Source organism: Mus pahari, chromosome 16 (assembly GCF_900095145.1).
Source record: "Mus pahari chromosome 16, PAHARI_EIJ_v1.1, whole genome shotgun sequence".
Classification (NCBI taxonomy): domain Eukaryota; kingdom Metazoa; phylum Chordata; class Mammalia; order Rodentia; family Muridae; genus Mus; species Mus pahari.
In genome coordinates this window covers 24,251,311-24,276,018 of record NC_034605.1, presented here as the reverse complement: position 1 = coordinate 24,276,018, position 24,708 = coordinate 24,251,311, and the positions used below count along the sequence as shown (strand labels likewise).

The 24,708-nt window shown below is 42.1% G+C and overlaps 1 protein-coding gene across 1 annotated transcript in view; it reads right to left on the bottom strand.

The window, feature by feature from the left end:
• The window catches only part of Aoah (acyloxyacyl hydrolase), a 196,458-nt gene that overhangs the window by 84,704 nt on the left and 87,046 nt on the right, over window positions 1-24,708 (bottom strand). The window contains exons 6-11 of the mRNA XM_021215760.2: window positions 22,210-22,280; window positions 17,817-17,877; window positions 16,651-16,721; window positions 15,856-15,904; window positions 12,837-12,885; window positions 10,559-10,653 (exon numbers count right to left, since the gene is read on the bottom strand). Coding sequence (XP_021071419.1) covers window positions 10,559-10,653; window positions 12,837-12,885; window positions 15,856-15,904; window positions 16,651-16,721; window positions 17,817-17,877; window positions 22,210-22,280 — 396 coding nt within the window. The remainder of the gene's footprint in view (window positions 1-10,558; window positions 10,654-12,836; window positions 12,886-15,855; window positions 15,905-16,650; window positions 16,722-17,816; window positions 17,878-22,209; window positions 22,281-24,708) is intronic.

Sequence of the window (24,708 nt, the reverse complement as noted above, 5' to 3'; positions counted from 1 at the left end):
AGGACATTGGAAGAAGGGAGTCTGGTGCTCGCTCTTTCGCCTGCTTGCTGTGTGGGACTAAGCAACTGCTAGATCCTTGGACTTAATTTCACAGCTACTACTGAACCATTGTTGGGAATTGGACTGCAGACTGTAAGTCATCAATAAATTCCTTTACTATATAGAGACTATCCGTAAGTTCTGTGACTCTAGGGAACCCTGACTAATACAACATCTCTGTGTAACACTAGGGGCCCTGGAACTCTATGGAGATCAGACTGGCCTCAAACACATAGAGATCTGCCTGCCTCTGCTTTCTGGGTGCTAGCATCAAAGGTGTACACTGCTAGGCCAGAACTCATCAACCCACTTCCACAGTCGTATCACAAAGCTGTTTATTGGTGGGGGCAGGGAATCCAAATCTACACTGACAATCACCAGTCATTTTGTCAGTTAGTTTTTGCACAGAGCAGATGAAGACCATGACAGACCACATCAAACTGTTAGGCTTCAAGGTGGGGCCTACTGCCAGCCTTGATGAAGTGCATGCCTGCTGTGCTGGCTAGTTTTGTGTCAACTTGACATAGCTGGAATTATCACAGAGAAAGGAGCTTTAGTTGAGGAAATGCCTACATGAGATCCAGCTGTAAGGTATTTTCTCTATTAGCGATCAAGGGGGGAGGTCCCCATTGTGGGTGGTGTCATCCCTGGGCTGGAAGTCTTGGCTTCTATAAGAGAGCAAGCTGAGCAAGCCAGGGGAAGCAAGCCATTAAAGAACATCCCTCCATGGCCTCTGCATCAGCTCCTGCCTTCTGACCTGCTTGAGTTCCAGTCCTGAATCCTTTGGTGATCAAGAGCTGCATGGAAACATAAGCCAAATAAACCCTTTGCTCCCCAACTTGCTTCTTGGTCATGATGTTTGTGCAGGAATAGAAACCCTGACTAAGACACCTGCAAAAGTCTTCTTGGTGACTCCCTCTTTTCTGCTGAGAACACTCCTGGAGAACCCTGTTAAGGTGCCCCTTCTAGGCTTCTGGAGACAGGTCAGGTGTGGGAGGCATGAGGATAAAAGGAAGGACACAGACCAGCCTTTAGCAGTCCAACTCCTATGCCAGTCCTCTGCCAATATCCTTGCTCTGGTTTGAATCTAACACATGTGTCCTGGACATTTTCCTAGTCCTTAGCTCAGTGAAGCAAATGGCCTTCCCGAAGATGGGAACCATTACTGTGTACTAGCTTCAGGTAAATGGCTCATTCAGGATGACAGAGATGGGCGTGATTCTGACGCGTTTCGTTGGGTGACCTTGAGAATATACAAGTTCATCGAACATTTGTCTGTAAAATGAGACACTGTTTTAACAACACGGACCATACAGTGTTACGCGAGGACTAAGTAGAACAATAAGCCAGTGTCTTCAAAGCTCTGTTCCTTAGCAGTTTACTTTAAATAAACCCCAACAGAAAAGAAAGTCTTCAAAGTCTTGAATTTTAATATTTGGTTCATAAACAATCCCAAGTCCAGGAGAATTAGAGAGAATTATGCTTTTACTACCTAAAGATAGATGATGTTAACAAACTGCTCTCCAAACTGATATTCCAATTAATTTTCATTTGTATCTACATACTTACATGTTCAGAGTGGCTCATATACATCACTTTGTAACCTGGTTTTTATCCCAACAAATTGCTACAAGTATTTTCTTGCCAATAATCATATTAATTAATGTATATAATTTAATATAAATTTTAATATGTATTAAAGTCATATATGTTTTAATACATGTTTTATATAAGTTTTAATATGTGAGTTTAGTATATATTATATATAAGTTTATATATATTGTATATAATGTATGAGTTTCATATATATTAAAACTTGTATAAAATTGCATCAATTTAAATTCTTTATTTTTGACTTGTTTTTCCTCATCTTTGAATCTATATATTACTTTGATGATTATTCATAATTCAAGTGCAAATATTGTTTTTGTCCTATAGGATATAAATCTTATTTATCATCCTTTCCTCATGGGCTATGTAAGCTCCAGCTCATAGTCTTCAAGCTAGTTTTATTCACACTGCTCGTATGTTTGAGGCTATGAGAATTTAGAGGTGGGACAGTCCTTCTTTGGGGCAATTTGAATGGAGGCTCCTCTCTAAGCCAGCTTCCATATTTGCTTGTCTATTTTAAAGGTTAGAGTGCAAAATAACAAGTTTCATGGTGGCATTTTCATAGTATGTGTTCTTATGAGGGGTCTCACTCAGTGCCTTCCCTAGTGCTATCCCATGTCCCCTCCCTAGTTGATGTCCTTCTATCCTTAGATGGTCCCCTTTCTAACTATCACAATCACATCTTCCATTACCCTATGTCACAGCTCCCTTAAAATCTCTTTCTTTCCTTTCATGATCCCCTTATAGTTTTATGACCTGCATATCACTTATATAACGTACATGTATATTTTTGTAAGAGTTTAAATTCAAGTTCTACATATGAGATAGCACTTGTCTTTCAGCATCTGACACTTTTTTTCATTCAACATTAATACTGCTAGTTGGACCCATTTTCCTACAATTGATATGATTTCATTTTTCTCTATGACTGTATAAAATTCCATTGCATATATGTATCACACATAAAAATTGCACATTCATGTGTTGATAGGTATGCAGGCTGCTCAATTTCCTGCACACTGTTAATAACTCAGCCTGAAACACAGATGTGAAAGGCACCTCTGTGGTACACACCACAGAGTCTTAGCATTCTCCTTATGGAAGATAGCTCAATCATATGGCAATTCTGTTTTCACATTCTTGGGGAACCTCTACACTCATTTTCATGGTGGTCACATCAGTTTTCATTTCCCCACATCTTTGCCAGAATCTGTTTTCTTGATGATAGTCATTCTGACTATGGAAAGATGGAACCTTTAAGAATTTAGTTCTTAGAAAATTTCAGTGAGATGGAATCTTCAGCCAGCTTAATTCACATTTCCTCATGGCCAAGGATGTTGAGTTTTGAAAGTATCTATTATTGTTTCTATTTCTTATTCCAAGAACTGTCTCTTCACTCCAGTAAGCCATTTCTGATAGCATGATTCGGCCTTTGGGGTGTTCCACTTTGTAGTACTTTAAATACCTTGATATTAATTTCCCATCTGATGTATAGGTGACAAAGATTTTTTACCATTCGGTGTCTGTATCTTCACTCTACTATATCCTTCGATATAAAGAAACCTCTTAATTTCATGTAATCCCATTTTATATCCTGTGCTGTTGCAGTCCCATCCAAAAGAATCATTGTCTATGCCTGAATTTTGAAGTGCTTTCCCCTAACAGTTTTAAATTTTCACATCTTATATTATATTAATGCTTTTGACCCCCCTCTACATTGATTTTTTTATAGAAAAAATCTAGTTTGACTTAAAAAAGATCTAATTTCACTGTATTATACATGGAAATCCAGTTTCCCCAGGACTATTTGTTAAAGAGAGACTGTCTTTTTCCCAGTGTATGCATTTAATAGATCGGTCAAAAATTAGGTCACTGTAACTGTGTTCATTTATTTCTGGGTCTTTATTCTATTCTACTGGTTCACATGCCTGCCTTTGTGCCAGTAGCGTGCTGTTTGTGTAATATAAATTGAGATTATGTATTATGAAGTGTGTGGCTCTTTATGCTAATAATTGATGCTATTTGTTCCATATAAATTTTAAGATTTTTTTTCTGGGATTTTAACGGGAATTTCATTGAATCTGTAGGTTACTTTTTGTAGTACAGCCATTTTTGTAATATTAATTTTGCCTATCAATAAAAATGGAATCCCTTTCAAAATTTTTAGTGATGTTTCCAACTTCTTTCTTCAACATCCTGAAGTTTTCATTGTTAAGGTCTATCTTGGCTACATTTATTCCTAAAAATTTTAGTATTTTTGAAGCTATGGTGAATAGAGGTTTCTTGGTAAAAGATTTTCTATACTGGCATACAGAAAAGCTATAGATTTTTATATGTTGATTTGGTATCCTGCTTCTTTGCTGAAATGTTTTTCACATTTGAGTTTCCTGGTGAAGTATTTAGCGTCTTCAAAAGCATAGGATCATGTCATCAGCACATAAGGACACTTTAACTTCCCCCTTTTCAATCTGTAAGCTTTGGTTTCTTCATGTTGTCTTGTTCCTCTAGATAAGATTTTGAGTACTATATTGAATACTAGAGAGAAGAGGCACTATTGTTTTGATTAAGATTTACAGGAAATGTTTTGATACTTTCCCCATTTAGAATAATGTAGGCTGTGTGTTTGTCATGTATAGGTTTTATTAAGTTGAGTTATGTCCTAGTCCTAGATTCTTCGTGGTTGTCAGGAAGAGTTACTGAAGGTTGTTTGCTTATTCATCAATTGAGATGGTTGTCTAGTTTCTGTCCCTCAGTCTATTCTGTCCCTCAGTCTATTTACAGGTTGAATTAAACTTCTTATTTTGACTGTTTTGAACTAGCCTTGCATGCTTGGGAAGAAAAGATATATGTTCATATTCATGCATTTTTAAATTTGATTTGCAAGAATTCTATTGGGACTTTTTATGTCTGTGTTTATGAGGATAACTGGTTTACAGTTTTGTTTCTTTGTTGTGTTCTTTAACTGGTTTTGACATTGGGGTGATCTGTCTTTATGGGATGGGGTTGGAAGTGTCTTGCCTTCCTATTTTATGAGACAGACTGAGGAGTCATTGTCACTTCTTCAAAGTATGGTGGAATTCCACAGTTAATCCATCTGCTGAAGTTCCTTGGGAGACTTTTTATTATGCTTCAATCTCTTTGATTGCTGAAGAGCAAGCTCCCAACATGCACCTCTCTCTGTCCTTCAGTGCTAGGGTTACAATTGTGTGACTACACATGGCCTTTTACTTGGCTGGTGTCAATCCTAACTCAGTTCTTCAGATTTGTTCAGCCATCTTATGCATTAAGTCATCTCAGCCTTTGTATTTTAATTTTATATTTCTTTGCTATTGCAAACACTAAAAATTTACAGAACTGTATTTAGGATTATTTCCTTTGGGTTCCTCTTATAGTATCATGATAAAGACACTGGGGTACTTCTTGAATACTGCCCACCCTGGGATGGTGTGTGTCTGATAGGTTTTCTAAGCCTGAGAAAGATGTTGCACAGCTTTGAGAGAGAATAGCTTGCATAGAATTTTGGATGCATATTCTTTCCTTCCAAAGCACTGTGGAGGTGACTTCGTTGGGCTTTAAAATTCAGCATTGTGATGAAAGCCAAAGCCAAATAGATTGTTCCTATGGTATACCTGCTTCTTTTTGTCCTCCCTCATTTTCAGAAGAACATTGGCAAGATTTTGCTTGATCTTTGGAAATAAAAGTAGGACATGATGAGGAAGAAGTTTGTTTTGATACTTTGACCTCAGTGGGAGTTTTGATCAAAGACAATAATTTTATTATTATTTGGTGAGTCACAGCTTCCTCTCTGCTGACGGCTTTGCTCTTTCTGAGTTTCTTATTCAACACCCAGAACTAGCTGGCATGCCTTTCATCCCAAATGCTTCATTTTCTTCTGAGACTCTCAGGTTCCCAAGTCAGATGACACGTTTGGACATCCTGCTTTTGGTGTACTCCAGCTTCCCGGTTGGTATTGCTGTTCCAGTTGTGCCTCTGATAAGAGCAGTGTTCCTTAATCCTACATTGCTGTCAGCACCATCTCCTGCCAATTATTGTCAAGATTTGGAATTTTCTGTTTTCTACAAATCACTTTCCTTCCTCTAGCCATTTCTCAAATGAATACATAAAAATCCCTTCTAAATTTTTTCCCTATTTTACATGTAGGAATGTTTTACCTATGTTTATGTGTGTGAACTACATGTGTGCCTGGTTGTTGAGGAGGTTAAAAGGAAGTGTCATATCATACTCTGTGAAGCTGGACTTATGGATGGTTGTGAGGCATTATGTGGTACTCGGAATTGAATCAAGATCCTCCACAAGAGCAGCAAGTGCTCTTAACCACTAAGCCATTGCTCCAGTTCCCCCAAATCACCCTTTTTTTCCCTACCCAAGCATTTTGTATATTCAGATGTTCAGTGTGCTTCCACGTTGCTCAGTTTTCCAACAGGACTGGGGGAATGAGCATTTGGAGAGTGTTCGGGTTAGTGGTCAATCTACTTAATTTGGAGAGACCATTTAACTCTGGAGTTTGATGACTTGAGATTGGTTTTAGCGTTCTGGGAGCCAGAAGAACCACATCCAGAGATGGCTACATGACCAGGGCTTCAACTCTGCCCCCATCCATGAACATGCATGCCACCTCTTGCTATAATAGACAGAGTGTTTCTTATCATGGTTTGTTGTGTACCTCACATTTCTTACTGCACAGCTTGAGCCAAGTCCAACCCAGAAGTGCACTTTCAGTCATGAACTATCACTTGCAGGGCTCTGGGTCAGATGAATACAGGGCTTCATGGATACAAAAGCAACTCTGAGCTCTGTGCTCAGAAAGACCTGGCACCTGATTTAATGCTCTGCCGAAGAGCTTAAGACTCATCTCTTTGTGTTGCAAGTGTTACAGAAACATGTGCCAATGAGGTAGCTGGAAGCTAAGCCCATACAGGATTCTGTCTTCTGCCAACTCCAAGGGAATTTGGCCACTCATTCTCCCAATACCACTCCTTCCTCTGCAGATGTTGTGTTCTCCAATGGAGTAGTGGCTATGTGGTTTAATGTGGGAAGGTCTGTCTTCTGATGGTGGCCCCTGGCCCTGTGGGAAACTAGGCACAAGAAAAGTAGGAGTTTGGGTCTGGAATGGTAACAGTTGTTTTTTTGCTAGCAGTGGGCAAGGAAGGTGATTTCCATCTCCTGACCTAGTACTTGCCCTGTCTCAGGGCAGAAATTTGAAGACTGTTAGACTCAACTGACTATTGCAGGCCGAGAATAGCAAGTTATGAGCAAAGGGAGTACCTGGTTGAATTGAAATTCTGAGGTGTATTAGGAATTCCAGAAGGTTTAGGTCTGTGTGTCTCCGGGATGATGAGTCTGCACTCGCCTTGGGTACCTTCGGTCTAAGGAAGCATTTGGCCTGGTAGATCTGGGATTATCTGAGCATCCTTCCAGCCTCTCTGAGTCTGGCTAGTCTTTCTCTGTTCTGAGCAGTTCAAAGCAACCTCCAATGATGAGTTGCCAAATAATTGTGAAATTTTGGCAGTTTCACACATGAGTTCAAGGCTTTTTCTATTGTATGTAAGAACAGCATTACATAACAAAAAGATGAACAGAATGTCCATGCTGGTAATTTAAGATTTAAAATTTGTTAGAATGCTTAATGGCAAATTAAAATCACTGTGTTAAAGAGGACACTGCCAAAGAAAATGGAAAGAAGAGAACCTTGCAGTTTAGCAACTATCTTAGTTAGAGCTTCTATTCCTGTGGTAAAAGGCAACTTGGAGAGGAAAGAGCTTACTTCAGCTTGTACTTCTGTATCACAGTCTACCACTGAGCGTAGTCAGGGCAGGAACTCTGACAGGGCAGGAACCTGAAGGCACAAGTTGATGCAGAGGCCACGGAAGAATGCTGCTTGCCTGCCTGCTTCCCACAGCTTGGTTTCTTATAGTTCTAAGGCAGTGTTTCTCAACTTGGGGGGTCCCAATCTCTTCAGAAGTCACATATTACATACCATTCATGTCAGATAGCTAGCATTACAATTCATAAAAATAGCAAAATTACAGTTATGAAATAGCAATGAGATAATTTTGTGGTTGGGGGACACCACAATCTGAGGAACTGCACTGCAGCACAAGGAAGGTTGAGAACCATTGCTATGGCACATCAGCCAGGAGTAGCCGGATTGAGAACCACAGCCAGCTGAGCCATCCCACATCAATCATCAATCAAGAAAAAGTGTTATAGACTTGCCTATAGGACAACCCAATGGGGTGTTTTCTCAGTTGCACTTTCTCCCGGTATGGCTCTAAGTTGTAGTAAACTGACTCAAAACTAATGAGCACAATTGATGCCTTTCAATTCGAGCGCACCTTCTTTCAGCTAAAACCTTTCCTTTTCAATTTATCCCCCAAATGATATGTTACTCTTAAGATCACAATATAAAATACCCCCACTTTAAAAAAAAATACCAGCCTTAAAATGTTAAAAGTCCCATCTTTTTAATTATTCAAAGTCTCTCTAACCAGGAAATAGTAAAAATCTAATCTTAGCAAAGCCAAATTCAACAGTATAAAAAGTTCAGTGCTTAACACCTGGGACCCACTCATGCTCCTTTCAGGCTCCGAAGGGCCTGAGTAGGTGGCTCTTCCCAAGCTGGCCGTCTGAAGCACACCAAATTTGTCTTATAGGCTCAGGCTATTTCCACTCTCTAGTTGTGGCTGTCCTTGGTGGTTATGCTACGGTACTGGCATTTTCTGCTGCAACTTGGCTGCCCTTTCACAGATAGCCTTTTCTGGGTTTTCTTTAGGGATGTGGACTCTGCAATATGGTGCCAAGTCTCAACTGTTCTCCACTACCCCTTCAATGCTGAGCCTTCTACTGGAACTGTGGCTGCACTTCTCACAGTAATCTCTCCCAGTGTCTTCTCATGGACTCCAGCTCTGCCACACAGCCCTAGGCCTCAGCTGGCCTCCATCACTCCATCCTATCATTAAAGCAAACATACTTGGGTGACTCTTACACAACCAAGTTTGGCTGTCAGCATGGGATGCAGCTTTGGTCCCCTATGGACTGTAGCTTCTGTATGCTGACCTTGAGGGAATCCTCCCAGATTTATGATCCTCAATGATGCTGTTCTCTTCTTAATCACAGATCATTTCTCAGCTTCAGCTAGTCAGCACCAATTGTTCCAACGAAGCAAATGTTTTACTTCAGTGGTGCTGGTCTCTTGTTTATTAGAGCCAACTCTTCAACTCCAGATGATCAGATGCCATAGATACGTAATTCAAGCTATTGAAAGGCCCGATAGAGTGTGGTGCCGAGTTCTGCCTCTCTCGGGGTGTCCAGGTACTCAGAGAGAAAAGAGTAAAGTCTGGAACAGGTCGGGGTCACAGTCTGCTCTCCTTCTGGGGCATTAGATGCTGCCATCCACCAGATTCAGGAGGGGGAAGAAGAGTCGGAGATCAGCAGGTTCTGATCCAGGTACTGTGCTACATTACTGAATACTTGTGACCACCTTGTTGGGGGGTCTTTGGGTATGTTCTCCGAGGTAGACACGGAAACTCAATATGAACCTAAGTCGAGTCTTTAATTCCTGATGCTTTCCACAAATGACTAGATTATAGATGTGTACTATCATGCACATCTCTGTTTTACATTTTTATTAAAAGCATCTCTACCTTTATTTTCCACTGGGCCCTGACAGTTGTGTAGATGGCTCCAGTCCAAGTATTGCCACATTCTCTCATGACAACTCCCACCTTAGGAAGCTGAAGCTGCAGATGATGGTGCCCTTTGTTTGGTTGTGCTATTCAGACTGCCCTGCCCTGCTCTCTTGGTCTTATCCTTTGTCATGTAAGTCCTAGGTGTTTGCACAGTTTAACTGGGGAGGATAATGGCCCTCCTGATAAGCTGGCAGGTGTGTGCAGTTGTCATCCTATGTCACCCCATATTGTAGTCCCTTGGCATTTGTGAGGAATGGTTTCTGAGTACCTTTGACTACCAAATTTTTACTCTTACATAAAATAGAACAGTGTTTGCACATGACCACCACCCGCCCCTGACACTTTTAAATACCCTTGGGTTGCTTAAAATGCCAAACACAATATGAGTGCTGTGTCAATGGTTAATGTGCTATATTTTTCAAGGAATAATGACAAGAAAAAGTCTGCATGCCCATTACAAATGCTGTCGACATAGCCTGTTTGCAGCTTCTATCTATAGTTGGTTGATTCGGTGGGTGTGGAACTTGCCTGTATGTGTAGTTGCCTGTATTCCGATCTGATCGTCTATGACATGAAAACCCCTTTCATACTGCCCAGTGTTTGATAGGGCCGGTGATTATTGGTATCTTCCTCCTTTCTGTGTTATCTGGGAGTCTATCATTTATGATGACTGTTTCACTATGTTTTTTATAAACAAAACAAAACCCCCAAAACAAAAAAACCAAAAAACCTTCCAGGAACTTTTTGTTCTTCAGGAAAGGGTGGGAGGTTTCTATGTCCCTGATGCTCTCCTGATGCATGGGGCACGGCTATCAGGAGCCCAGAGGCCTGCTCTTTCCAGCCTCATCCTGCTTATAGACAGCATCCAAGCTGGAAAGACTCCTCATGCTCCTGACTTCCAGGAGAATCTAATACGTGACTGTGTTCCTTCTGCATCCCAGCTGGGCTTGACCGCCGTCTTTACTTTTATTCTGGTGGGAGCTGGGTTGAGGCTGAGAAGGTGAGGAGGAGAAACCCCTTGCCTTCCTTTGCCTGGAACTGTCAGTGGAGATACCCCATGCCCCACTACCTTTGTCGCAGCAGTAGTGAGTTCGCAAAGGGAAATCTGCACCTGTTTGGAGCTGGCTTCACAATGAGAACACAGAGAACAAAAGGAAAAGGCCAGCACATCCAGAATGGGGACTGCCAAAATTACTCACCACAGACATCTGTGAAGCTGTCAGCCATTCAGGGGGGATGTGAAAATGAGCCCCAGCTGAGTCTCCCAGCAAAATGATTCCCCTGGGCTGTGAACCTAGGAAGCACAATTTATTTACATTATTTATATATGCAAGCAGTGGGCAGCCTCCAGAATGAGTAGCTATGTGAGCAGATAGCCTGGTGTGTATGGAATGCACGGTACATCCCAACAGTGACACATTGCCACTTTTCATGTGTTGGAGAGTGTGAGGGGAGCATTTAAGAGGCGGGTGGAAGTTGTCAGCTGTTGGAACTGCTAGCTAAGCGGCCACAAACACAGGTGTGTTCCCTGGCTCAGCATAACAGCAACTGCTGCACAACAGCCAGGGCGAATGATGGATGGACATGGGGAATCAGGCTTGATCTGAGTTCAGAAATATGCCTTACATTTTTGGTTCTGGAAATGGCTTTCTTAGTGAGCACAGCAATTCTCTTTAAGAGCTAATGACCTCATGGAACAATTTTGATAGTTTGAAGATGTGATGGTCTCTTAAAGTCTCTAAATTCACAAACACAAAAGGCACTGGATGGACAAATTCTGGCTGATTAATAAAGAGAAGGAGATAGAAAGGTCTCTGAGCAGCCTGCATGTCTGGATGTCAGAATCACTTAATCAGATTCTGAGACGCTTCCACACACATCACTTACTGGTGGGTACACCCTTCCTAACCACTTATTGGCCTAGAAAAATCAAATTACCCCTTCAGAGTCTGATAAGTCTATTTCCTCTATCCTCAAACCACTGGAATGAGGCAGAAGATGGCCCAGCCTAGCTGTCGGGGCTCCCTAGCCTATGGAAGCTGCCCCTGGACCATAAGAATGGAGACAAAGAGGGACTAGGACACCTAGGCAGATGATGTGATGCTTCGGGGTTCTTCCTTCCTAGGCTCACTAGCCCAGAAGGTTTAGTGTTTCATCTAAGTCTAGACTTATTTATTACTGTGGTTGCTGTTTATTTCAGTCCTGGAGACTGAACCTTGGACCTCACACATACAAAAACTAGTTTTTTAGCACAGAGCCACTTCCCAAACTCCGTATTTATTCATGGCTTTATCTCCTCCTTTTCTACTTGTAGAACTGAGGATTACACAGAGGAGCCAGCACATGCTAAGCAAATGCTCGACCACTCACTATGCTGTACCCGCGGCTATCGTTTTACTTTTTATTTTGAGACAGGGTCTCATTAACTTCCCCAGGCCAGTCTGAAGTCACCCTGTAGCCCATACAGGACTTGAAACTTCAATCTCCCGCCTCATACTTTCTGAGTATAGGAGATCACAGACCTGTGTCACCAGGCTTGGTTATAAGCAGTTTTTTTTTTTTTTTTTTTTTTTTTTGTCACTCAACAAATATTTCTAATTTGTAATTATATTATTTAAAATTTATAAATTGCATCTATTTATAATTATGCAATGGGCCTTTCAATTTCCTCTTCTCTTCTTTGCCCCTCTGAGAGCACAGAAACAATTAGGTTTTAGGTTGATCTTTGTCAATTATCCTTTGATCAAGTACAGCCCTTGGGATAAAATTAAAGCAGTTATCTAGGCAATACCTGTTGAATGAGTGCTTGACCAAAAAAGCATCTTCAAGGGAAGGGAAAAGTATTGACTAACATAAACAGGCATCAGGTGGGGAATGCCCTGGGTTTTTTTTGTTTGCCCCCTGGAGTGGGTTTTCAGACTGGTGGCCCAGATGCCCAGGCATTTGGGCTTTTGGAGCAGGAAGCTTTCGCTTTAATTATTTCTGGAACTCTCTGCAGGCTGGAGCCTGGCTTCTCTCTTAGGTCATTCAGATGTTCATCTTTAGAGACTGTCTCCCCAGTATAGGTTGATTAACCTTGACGTAGGTTGAAAAGGACATGCAAATGATTAAGTATTACTTCCTCTGTCATTATTTGGAAAAGTCCCAGATTTTGATTGCTCTGTCGTCCACCCTGTAGTCTTCTCTAATGTTGTCATTAAGGTTTCCAGTCCCCAAGTGAAAGAGCCAATTAAACAAATTACATTCTGCATCTTCTAGATCTGCCTTCTCTTCTATTACTGTCTTTTTCCTATTGATTCTAAAAACTAATATAAATTAGGCTCTTTAAAGTAACTGCTAACCTCAAACACTGTTGCATAAGGATATGTGTGTGTGTGTGTGTGTGTGTGTATACACACATATATATTTCTCTCTTTTACTTGACTCAACTAGGAAAGAAGCATCTATTGTAGAATGGCACTGACTTGTAGTTCATACCTTCACAGAATTTCTTCTCATATGGAATTCCATCCTTTGGATCAATACCCTTTATAAGAGAAATGAAGAGATTAGCAGTGTGGTTTTAAATGTATGAGGCACATACACTAAATCCTTCCCAACTGAATTTAACATGCAAAGGCAAATCAATATATAAAACCCGTTCAAGCCTTTTGGGCCCCTAATCCAGCATAGCAGTACTCCATGTAATGAGTTGGGTTTAAGAGGAATTGGGGATAGTACAGAAAGATTACAGATGATGAGACCCAGTGCTTCAGAACAATCTGGGCCAACCATTTAGAAGAGGAGCTGGTCAGCAGTGACTCTTCTTGGCGCACTGAAGACTGATTGAGCCTTGAGGACATAGGCAGGGTGTGTTTCTTCAGTCTCTAAGCTGGAGATAAAATTGTCCAGATATCTCAGGAACACCAATTTTCATCCATTTCACCCTTTCACCCAACACTTATCCAAGGGGACATTGATGAAGAGTGGAGACGCTTGTGGTTGTCACTATCCAATGGCATACTCTTGATATCTTGTGGGCAGCAGCATAAGAGGCTGTAAAATACCCTACAGTTTATAAGATACCATGTTGAACTCAAATGATGACAACTCCTGGAGTTTAGAAACCCAAGAAGGGCAAGTTGGTCCTGAGTGGGACTAAGTCAGCACAATCAACCCCCCAGAGTGCACTGGGACAGTCAATGGCACACCTGTCTCTTGGAAGAGACAGTAGTAGTATTTTAAGACAAAAGTGCTTGGTGGCCAGGCTAAGATGGAAGCATGGAGTTCTTGCTCCTGGTCTTGAAAGCCCCATGTCCATAAGGAAACACTGTGCTGGGAAGTCCACAAAGAAACAGAAGCACCCTGCTTTGTTTGCCCTGTGCCTCCTGCTCTCAACCCTGACAAGAGCCATGCCCCCACTCATACACACACATTCACAAACACCACACACATTCACACATACTTACATACCCCTCACTTTCACTCACACCCACACTCACACACATTCACGCGCATACATTCATATACACACTCACACATAGACACTCACATTCATACACACATTCACACACTGACACATTCACACACTCACACACATTCACACACATACATTCACACACACATTCACACACACATTCATACATATACATTTACACTCTCATACACATTCAACACATATTAACATACACATTCACACACATACCCCATGTATTCACACATACATACACACATACACACACACATTTACTCACACACATTCATATACACACATGTTAAAATATGTGTACACTCATTCACATACATTCACGTACACATTCACACACAAACCACATACACACACACACTCACACACACACACACACACACACACACACTCAACACACACACACCAGGCATACACACATATCACAGTCAACATTACAGCCAGTAATCAGGGCTGTATAATCAGGGCTGGCCTTGATGGCTACAGTCTACTTGTTCCTGACTTTGGGATCCTGAGACATTTTTCCTCTGCAGAAAGGGACAAGTATGAAGATCTGAAGATCATGTCTCTTTCTAATTAGGAATGTCCAGCTTCAGGTTTTGCCTCCTGTCTTTGCTTGGCCATCTCTTTATGGAGATGGCATTGCATGTCACAAATATGTAGAGACCAGGAAAGCATTCTCACGTACTAATCCTTTGTTCTGAGGTAGGACAACAAAGTTCAGGTTCATCACAAAAAGAGCTACCTTGGGTCCTCTAAACCGTAAAGCTCTCGTGCTGATGTTCTATCCCATAAAAAGGTAGCATGACTGAGGGTAGAGCTTTGGACACTGGCACAGTTATCTAACATGCCATCTACATCCCAGGAGCCACAGGCCCTGATGCACACAGGAGGGAATTGCTGGGGCAAGCCTGGACCACTGGTGTCCTGGTGAGAGAACAGTGCTTATAGGAAATTTCTTCTCTTTGTCTACGCAGAAGAATGAAGCAACAGTTTCCTTCAAAGCCAGGAATCTTTATCTTCCATGTTCCTTGTTTGCATAGTTCCTACATATGAAAGTGCTGGGACTGGCTGAGAGCATTCTAGATCACTGGTTCTCAACTTATAGTCATGTCCCCCTGGGGTGGCATATCAGTTATTCTGTGTATCAGATATTTACATTAAGAGCAATATAACAGTAGCAAAATTACAGGGATGATGTAGCAACAAAATAATTTTATGGTCAGGGGTCAGCACAGCATAAGGAACTGTATGAAACGGTCTCAACATTCAGAATGTTGAGAATCACTGTTCTAGGTAAAGCAGAGAGGCCATGCTGTCATTGATAGGATGCCAGTATTTCCATGTAAGCACTTCAGGCTTGTGAGAAAAATGACCTCAAAAGAAACTGACCTGCATTTCCACGACTCTGATGATGTGTAAGGATTTCTTTCATGTTTCTAAGTAATTATCTATTTCCATACTTGAATTTGTGTTTATAAGTTGGTTTCTTTTTTTTTTCCACAAGGACCCTCAAATCATGTACATTTAAGACGACTGTAGCATATGAATCTGCAGCCACTGCTGCCCACAGGTAAGTCTTGGGTTGGCTTCCTCCTTTCTTCTTGTTTCTCTTCTTGAAAGCTACAAACCCATTATGTGTAGAGAAGCTTTGGAGAGTGAGTGGTGCATGCAGGGTAATTCCCATGCTCCCTGACAAGGCTTATGAAAGAAAACAAATCGCAGTAACAAAATGGTTCCGACACCTGTGTGTGCGATGTAAGACAGCTAACATCAACTCCCCTTCCATCACACTGTTCAGAATGAAGGCGTTTGGCAGGGGCCACCACTGCACAGCTAAACTGGTCTGTGACTGAGGGCACTTGACACCACCATGGATGCTCTTCCTGTGTGTTAGAAAATCTCTATCCCTCATGCAAGCAGAGATGAAGACGTCTTGCAGACTCTCATCTTTCTGATATGGCTCTAGAAAATACACACTGGAGAGGGCAGAAAGTAAGATGTGGTGTTCGATTTCAAGTCACTGCTTACCCAGATGCCATTACAGTTGGAGTCCTGATGGATATCCCAGTTGTCTGGCCTACGAAGGAAACATTGGCATTGTTTTTTGGGCACATACAGAATGCTCAGTGAATGTTCCATGAACATGGTGTCGCAGGAAATGGTACTGTAAGATAACAGTGTTCTTCAAGGGCACCCTAAATGTGCTGTGACATACAAAAGCCTCCTCTTAGCCTCTGCAGTCTTGATTTCTGGCAACCTAGTCTTGAGGCCAGCTGAGTGTTCCTGTGGACCATTTAGTTATGGAGTGGTGAGCATAAGAAATAAGTCTGCAGACCATTTTCTTTAGCAAGGTGAAGCCACCAACATTGCTGGGAGCTACCCAGAACCCATCAGCTTACTGTTTTTACACCGGGATTAGTGTCAGCATAGGGTGACACAGCTTTGGTTGTTGTGGATCTTGGCCATCAGGACTCAAGCAGGATATGCATCACCTTACATGGAGTTCACACCTTGCTCTAAGGGAACAGGGCATACATAACTCCTGGGTCTAACTGACTGGTAGAGTTCACTTGGGAGTTGTGTCAATGTCTACAATCCTTTTCGTGCAACTTGTTTCTCCCACTAGACTGCTGTTCCATAAAAGAAGTGACCTTTAGTTTTGTTTAGTGCCTAATGTTACCTGGTGTGCTTTGCAAGTATCAGGGTTATGTTAAACATATTTGGACAAACAGCTGTGTGATGAAAAAATGCAGGACCCTTCTGAAGAAATTGGGGTTCTCCAGGTTGGGGAAAGCCATTGTGTCTTACTCCAATAAAAGTTACCTTCTGCCTGGGTACACTGTCTTGTCACTGTCATTACAGTCCCGCCCTCTCCAGTGGTAGCCCCGCAGCGTCTGAAATTGAAGAGCACACACAGGGGGGCGATTAGCCTGCTTTGACACTGCCCATAGTGAAGGTTAATCAGGGCTGTATAAGAGATATTGACATCTGCAATTTGTAACTCAAATATTGAAGATGGGTAGGGAAATTATGATTAATATAAGATAAGCCATGTGAGGGAAAATATAATATGACACCAGACTCAGAAAATGGTGGGAGTGTATGTTTAAATGAATGTGTGTTTAGGGGTGACATTGAGTGTGTGCCTGTATGGAGGTGTTAGGGTGTATGCACATGTATATACTTGTGTATACATATGTACGTGTGCCCTTACATGTATGTGTGTGTGACAAGTGCATGTGTGTGTGAGTATATGTCTGTGGATCTCTCTCTCTCTCTCTCTCTCTCTCTCTCTCTCTCTCTCTCTCTCTGCATGTGTGTGTGTGTATGTGTGTTCATGTATACTCATATAACATGTTTCTAAGTTGTTCTGTTAACCACCAGTCTTAGGATATAGAATAATTGATCTGTTTTGCTAGTACTAAATCTTTTGTTGGATAATTTAAAAATATTCTATGCCAAACTGCCAACCATTTGGATTCCTATGTTTCTGAATAGCTTTAAACAACCAGCAAGCAAACAGGCACAATAGCCAGCATAAATCAAATCAAATCTATTTGATCAGATAATGTTGTTCCTTCGCGAGGTTGCTCATCCTTTGGGAAGTTCAGGGCAGGGCACCTGTTTGCTTTCCCAGACACCTCACGGTCACCATAACAAACTCTAAACTGAACCCACACATGCACACACCTAAAGAGTAAGCTGAAGCAGGCTTATGAATTTCCAAAATAAGTCCACCACCCTTTTAGGAAATGATAGTCCCAGGGAGAACTACAGCTGGGCTGGGAATGTCAGGGAACAGACCTGGGTGTATGGTTTACTTTGATGACTGATGACTTTATGAATTAAAAAAACAAAAACAAAAACCTTGAAATTGTGAACTGATGTATGTTCATAAACAAAACTCAGTCTTGTCTTATTAAAGGAGAGAAATTTATAGCTGATTTACAATATGCAGTGAACAGCTGTTCATTCACAGCAATACTCACTGGGAAAACACTGTGCTTGTCTGAATCTTCATCTTTGAATGGCACGGCCTTCTTTATAGATCTAGAAAGGAAAACAAAACACCTGGTGAGCTGAGAAAAATAGAAATGATGTTTGTGAAAATAAGCCTCTTCGGATGCAGGCTGTTTATGTGACAGAAGCTGATCTAAAAATAAAGCCTGGCGTCTGTGGGCGTATGAGAGCATCAGCTGCACTTGGCCAATCACTGTTCTTTATTCAACAGGACAGTTTTTCCTCTATTGTTTAACTTGGGTCCTTTGGAGAGGTAAAATAAATGAATTGGAGCTGTAGGGGACATGAGGTATTGATGCTATGGAGCCCAGGAAGTAGGAGACTGCATGTTTAGTCTACTCAGTCAACTGGCACTCCCGTGGCAACTAGAATAGGAACGGCCCCCATAGGCTCAGAGATTTGAATGCTGGGTCATTAGGGAGTGGCACTACTTGTTAGAGATTAGGAAGTGTGGCCTTGCTGGAGGAAATGTGTCATGTGGGGTGGACTTTGGGGTTTCAAATGCTTAAGTCAAGCCCAGTGTCTTTCTCTCTTCCTGCCACTGGTGGATCCAGATGCAAAACTCTCAATGTCTCCAGCACCATGTCTGGCTACATGCCAGAACTCTCCTTGATATGACAATGCTTCAAATCTCTGAACCTGTGAGCAAGCCCCAGTTAAAGGCTTTCATATATTAGAGTTCCTATAGCCATGGTGTTCTTCACAGCAATAGAACACCAAGACATCTCTAAATTGTCTTTGTACCCTTAGCATACTCTGTTAAGGACATCTTTCCTTTTAACCACTCACTCTAAGAATCTTGAGTATTTAATGAGCATTAGCTGGTAACTTACATTCCTCCTTAGGAGACTGGGTAGCCAAGAACATGAAGGCTAACATAAATCAGATCAAACCTATGGATGCTCTAATAGGAACGACATCCTTGTGCCTTGCTACAAGAGAGATGCTTCCTTCTTCAAAGTGGCAGCACTGCTCTCATTTGGAGGGGAATCAGATAGAGCACAGAAGAAGAGTGCAGCCATGGGGCAGGATGAAGCTGTTCTGGAACTTAAAATGTAGCCTTAGTAACAGGGGACGGTGGGATTTTGTAATGGCCTTCTGAATAAAGGACATCTAAGCAGATCTGAGAGCTTTGAGGCAAATGAATGGAGCTCAAAACAAGTGTAGTCAATGACTACAATCTACTACTTACTCACCTTAAGAAGAGGGTTGGGTGTCTTGAGGGCTAATGAGAGCAGAGGTTGAATTCAACTGTCAGGTTTATCTGTGGCCACTGGAGAGTAATTTTACCTATCTGAAAGGGATCAATAATAGTGCCTGCCTCAACATACGCAAATGTTCTTGATACATAGAAAGCACCAGTCAATGTTTTTATGATGGTGATTTCTGAACCACTGGTTGATTTAAGGAGCAAAAGAGGCTGCACTTATTACCAAATACTTTACTGTATGGTACAAATTATCATTGAGTGATTTTTTTTTTAAAAAGGGGGTTAAAGCATGCTAATTCTCTTTTACTATACAGGAATAATTTTCTTTTTAAGCTGGGCCAAGAAAATCCACGGTTCTAGATGTTCCTGAATTCAAAATTTCAAAGGTGGTTCAATTATAGAGTTGTCACTTGGATGTCATTGGAAAAAACTTCAATGATGCCATTAAAGAAGAGATGGGGTCTCATATCAGCTTCAGCTGGGAAGGATGCAATGATTGGACACCTGGGAAGCTGGATGCACCCAGCTTCAAAGCATCTTCTTTCATGTCTGACATTCCCTTCTTCTCATAACGTGAGGCTCCCTGAACCTCACCCCACCCACAGAAAGGGCTGATGTTACTGGGATTCAGGCCAGTTGGCTGCGTGGCTCTTGTTGGCAGATGAGCTAGGAAAAGTTTGTAGCTCTTTGACCCTTAAGAGACTCTAAATGTGGGTCAGAATCATATCAGCTTCCCTCTTTCCCCAGCTATACTAATAATGGCTTAGAGAGCTTCAGCAAATGTAGTCGCCACGAAGCTAAAGAGATGATGGATGGTGGAGCACTGGAACACTTTCATCATGGCTTGAAGTATGTTCATCAAAAAAACATAAGTTAAAAGTTTCAACTCCCAGTAGTTGTAAACCTGGACGTTATCCAAATAGGTCTTTGAAGATGTAATCAGGCTAATATGAGGTTCTTAGGATGAGCTTTTATCAAATGTGACTGCCAGGCTATGACAGGTAAAACAAACACCCAGGGGAAAATGAGACTATGAAAAGTAAAGATAGAGATTGAAGGGATGCAGCTATAAGGATTGATGGCCATCACAGCATCCAGGAAGCGGCAGGGGATGATCCTACTCATAGTATCTGTCAGAGGAGCGTAGCCCTGATGCCCTTGGTTTTGAATTTCTGATTTCCAGGCCTGAGAGAGCAGACGTTGTGACATTTTGTAACAGTGGCAGCAGGACACTTACACAGGCCCTCAGAGCACACCAGCAGCCTGTCTGCTGTACCTGTGAGTATTCTCTCGTCTCCTCTTCTCTTCCTATGCCAGTCAAGCTGGATCAGAATGGAATAAAGTAACAGGGAGCTCCACAGAAAGGCAAGAGGAACAGGTGCTGGGGAAGATGTTTCTATGTTCTAAATGAGTGGCTCACATCCATTAAAACATTATTTGTACATTCAGTATTTTAGCATTGTCTCCTGACTCACAGACAATTATTGGACATAGGCAACCAGGGGTCATATCTGAGGACAAACTGACTCACCAGGAGAATGTTTGAGAAAATGTAGTTCTTTCTCACGAGGTCTGGGGCCAAGGAATTTGGCTTTTAAGGTTGTCAGATGGTTCTGAGATAGCAAGGATTCAATTTACAGTTTGATTTTAGATAAAGGAAAACAAATCCAAAGGCATTAAGTGGCTCAAGTTCTTTAAACTAACTTAAGAAAATAAAATCTCTGAAAACAAGTATGGAGGATGCTGGGAACTAAATAGACCCGGTAGAGGGTGAGAAGGTTGGGTTCTCATGGCGCACAGGAAGTACTTCTTTAAAAGGCTTAGTGTTATGCTTTAGAGGTAGAATATCCCCAGAGGCTTCTGTGTAGAAGGCTTGGTTCCCAGCTAGTGGCACTGTTAAAGGGTGACTGGATGGGGCCCCATCAGAGGCAGCCCCATCAGAGTTGGCCTTTGACTGGTGTTTATTTTCCCAAGAGTGGTCCCCTCTGCTCACTAATACAGAAAATAAGGAGAAAGCTAGACTGTTTTGCTCCTCTTACTGCTGCAGATATGAATTCTATGGTGTTTCATTTAAGCCCAGACATAGGGTGAAGCTAAGCTGGCATAGTTTTACAGTTGTCTTTTACAGCACTGGAGACTGAACAAAGGCCTCTATGCTTGCTGGAATACTATTGAGCATCATCTCTCAGCCTAGGAAATGGCATTGTCCATGAGTATGTATTGGCTGGGTTGTGGAATTTTTACAAGTGTCCTGTGGTTAGAGCGATGACCATGCTGACTGTGGGAAGTGGAGGAAGCCCAGAGAGAGAGAGAGAGAGAGAGAGAGAGAGAGAGAGAGAGAGAGAGAGAGAGAGAGAGAGAGAGAGAGAGAGAGAGAGAGAAGTCCTGAGACCTGAGAGAAGTGTATGCTGCTGACAGGACACAGTTCAGTAAAGGACCCAAGGGGAAAATGGTAAAGCTGTCTCCTGGGATGAGGCTCAGAGACATAATAAAGTCTTTCTCTGGTCACGTGTTGATAGTGTGTGCAGAAGATATCCGCCATCCTTTTCCTCACCTTGATATTTACTGCCTGAAGGCTACTATCCTACCGAGATTACCTAAACCCACAGCTGTGTACCATAACCCCCACCTCCTTGTTTAACTGTAATAACCCCTTTCCCTTGGTCAGCTGTATACAGTAGCCTTGCCTCTGTAGTCAATTCTATATAATGAATACCCTGAGCTTTAGCCGTTCTGAGACTTCTCCATCAGGTCCACCCCACCTCAGCTTTTCTTTCTGTCTCTCTGTGTGCTTGGTTTTCTTCATTCCCTCCCCATCCCAGTCAGGTAAAGAAGTCCTTGAAAGTATGGAAGAATTTGGAAACCCACTTCTTCATATGTTATGTGGCAAGAAGGAGCTTTTCCCGAGTGTCAAGCAATGGTTGCCTAAAAACGTCCCTGGAGTTCTGCATGCTGGGGCTGAGATTGCCTGTGATACATTTCCAAAACTATTCAAAGCAGGCTTGCCTTTTGGTTTCTGTACAAGTCATGTTTTGAACAAGAAATGTGATCAATTTCAGGCGGATGCCTCTTAAATATGAACGCCAGTTTATAAAACCAGGACAGGCAGAGAGATGTCATATCTGCTTGAAGAGTAGAAACAGTATACGTACAATTCAATTTTCTGGCAGATCTTGGTCAGAAATGGTAGTGAACAAATGTTATGACCACTTCTGGGATATTTCTGGGGAGGTTAAAAAAAAGACAACAAAAAGAGAGTTAGTTAACTCAAGGCGTGGTTCCCACCATGAGAGCCCTCTGTGGTCCCGATGGCTGGGCCTGAATCTGGTTCCCTTTTGCTTATCCAGATGCAGTGCTTGCTCTTGTTCCTACATCCCATATTAGTTCTGCCTTCTGTATAGTGACCTGTGTTCCTGAGACTCAAACCCAGCTTCCCCTCCCCCAGCCCACTGCTCCCACTTTCATAGCCGTCCTCAGGCTCCTTCCCAAGTGGTTCTTGCCTACTTTGGTCAGGTACTCAAACATTTCTCTTCTGGAACGCTTTTAAAGTATGCATGAGAACATGTTCAAATAAAATGATTCTACTCCTATTAGGAGGAAACAGTTGATTCCCACCAGTCCAGAATTCCTCAGGTAGTGGCTATGAGGTGTACTTGTGGGCAGTAATGTTATTTTAACTCTGTCCAAGAAGAACTAGCAAAAATTTTCAGAATCATTGTGATACCTTCCCGGCACTCTAGAAATAGAGGAGTAACCCTGATGAGTAACCCCCATGTCTATTCAAGGCACACAGATGTCTTCAGCTCACCATGTGGGTGGAGGTCCCAGCTTTTAGCATTATCTTTGGGGTCCAAAGTGAAACCACTAATAAAGTTCTTTAAAACCCTGGATAGAATGCTGGTGACTTAGAAATTAGGCAGAAAGGGAATGGTAGGGAGTAAGGCAGAGGTGCACAGGACTTTATAACTCAAGACACAGTCTATAGCCCATGTGAGATGCAAAATTTCATCTGAGATGTACTGAATTGGACACTTCAGGATGGATCCTGGAAGTCTGTCCTTTCTTAGTTTTTAAAATATCATTTTCATGTCCACTCTCCTGAGTCAGTCTGTTGCTCACCATGGCTCAAGAAAAATGATTTCAGGTCCTAGCCATTCAAGGTACGGTCATAGTGTAAGTGGCACCTGGGAACCCTGAGAAATGCACAGCCCTCCCCACCACATATCACAAGACAGTCTGTATTTCAGCAAGATCTTTGATGTGCACACCAAAGCTGAATAAGTCTCAAGCCTTACTCGGGGAGCACACTGCCCCATGCTGAGAACATATGTGAAGGCTTGACACATCAGGGGGTGATAAAACATTTCAGGGTTGCTAGAGCATTGGGATCCATAGAAGTCTGCGAACTGTGCAAGAAATAAGGCATTGTGAGCGCTTAGGATGCATCTTCCTAACGCTCCGGGGACAGTGGAGAATCCTTGAAGTGGTCAGGCAGAGGACTAGTTTTGTATCTCTAAAGGATTCCTAGGGATGGGTTGCCTTGAGCAAGAAGGGGGAGAGCGCATTGGAGATGTGAGTCTAGGCTTCCTAGCCTTAGGCTGCCGTGTCTACCATGTGACAGCTTCTGCTTGCTAGATGCCAGCAACACAAATCAGTCTCTAGACTGTGCCAAGTGGCCCCTATCCTGGGATGGAGGTGAAGAGCAAAACTATACCAGTTAGAAACCCTGTTGATGTGAAACAGGGTGCAAGGCAGTAGCAGTGGGAAAAAGGGGTGCTGTAGAAGGTTAGAGTCAAAGACTTAGAGTCTGACTGACATCAGAACTATAGGCACAAAATAAAGCAAATCTTACCATTACCTTATACAAAACATTGGTGGCAGTTTGGAAGCATAGACACATCCTGAGACTTAAGTCAGCTGCATTCAAATGTTGGAGCTGTTTCTCTTAGTATTTACTTTAATCTGAAAGCTTGTCTAATGACAATGTGGGGTTCAACATTGATGAAAGTCAACCCTTAAAAATTATGCGAACAGTCTTATAATTACTACACAAGAGGTACAATAGAATAAAATTTTATAATTGCACAACTGTTCATTGTCAAAATGCAGCTGGAAGGCTGCAGCTGCCTTTGATGTTCATTTAGCAGACACTGAGGTCAGGAAGTGCGCAGTAGACAATATAACATGTCCAGAGTCCCTCTGCTTCTCCTGTCCAGACAGGGTTGTTCTTATCTGATTTTTTTTTTTTTTTGTATCACATAAGAGACAGACAATTGTCCCCAGGCCATCATCCCATCTGCAGACAATGTGCTTGCAAAGATAAACCGAGATGGACATGTGAACCACACTACAGAAGTCCTTGCTCACACACCTGCCCGACCCCTCCTTTCAATGTGAACTTTGCTAGACGGAGACGGGGGGGCTGTTAATAATGCAGAAATGGATTTAAAATTCTGTATTTGGCTGTATTCAAACCCATCTGAAAGGAAGGTATAGAATCTAGACCACTTCTGGGGACAGTGCCATCTAAACAGTTTTCCTCGCTAGAGGATAAGTGATGGAGAGCAACAAACAGGGCTTGAATAAAATACATTGGGGTGAATGGCATCAATAAAAGGTCAAAGTGTGTGTGTGTGTGTGTGTGTGTGTGT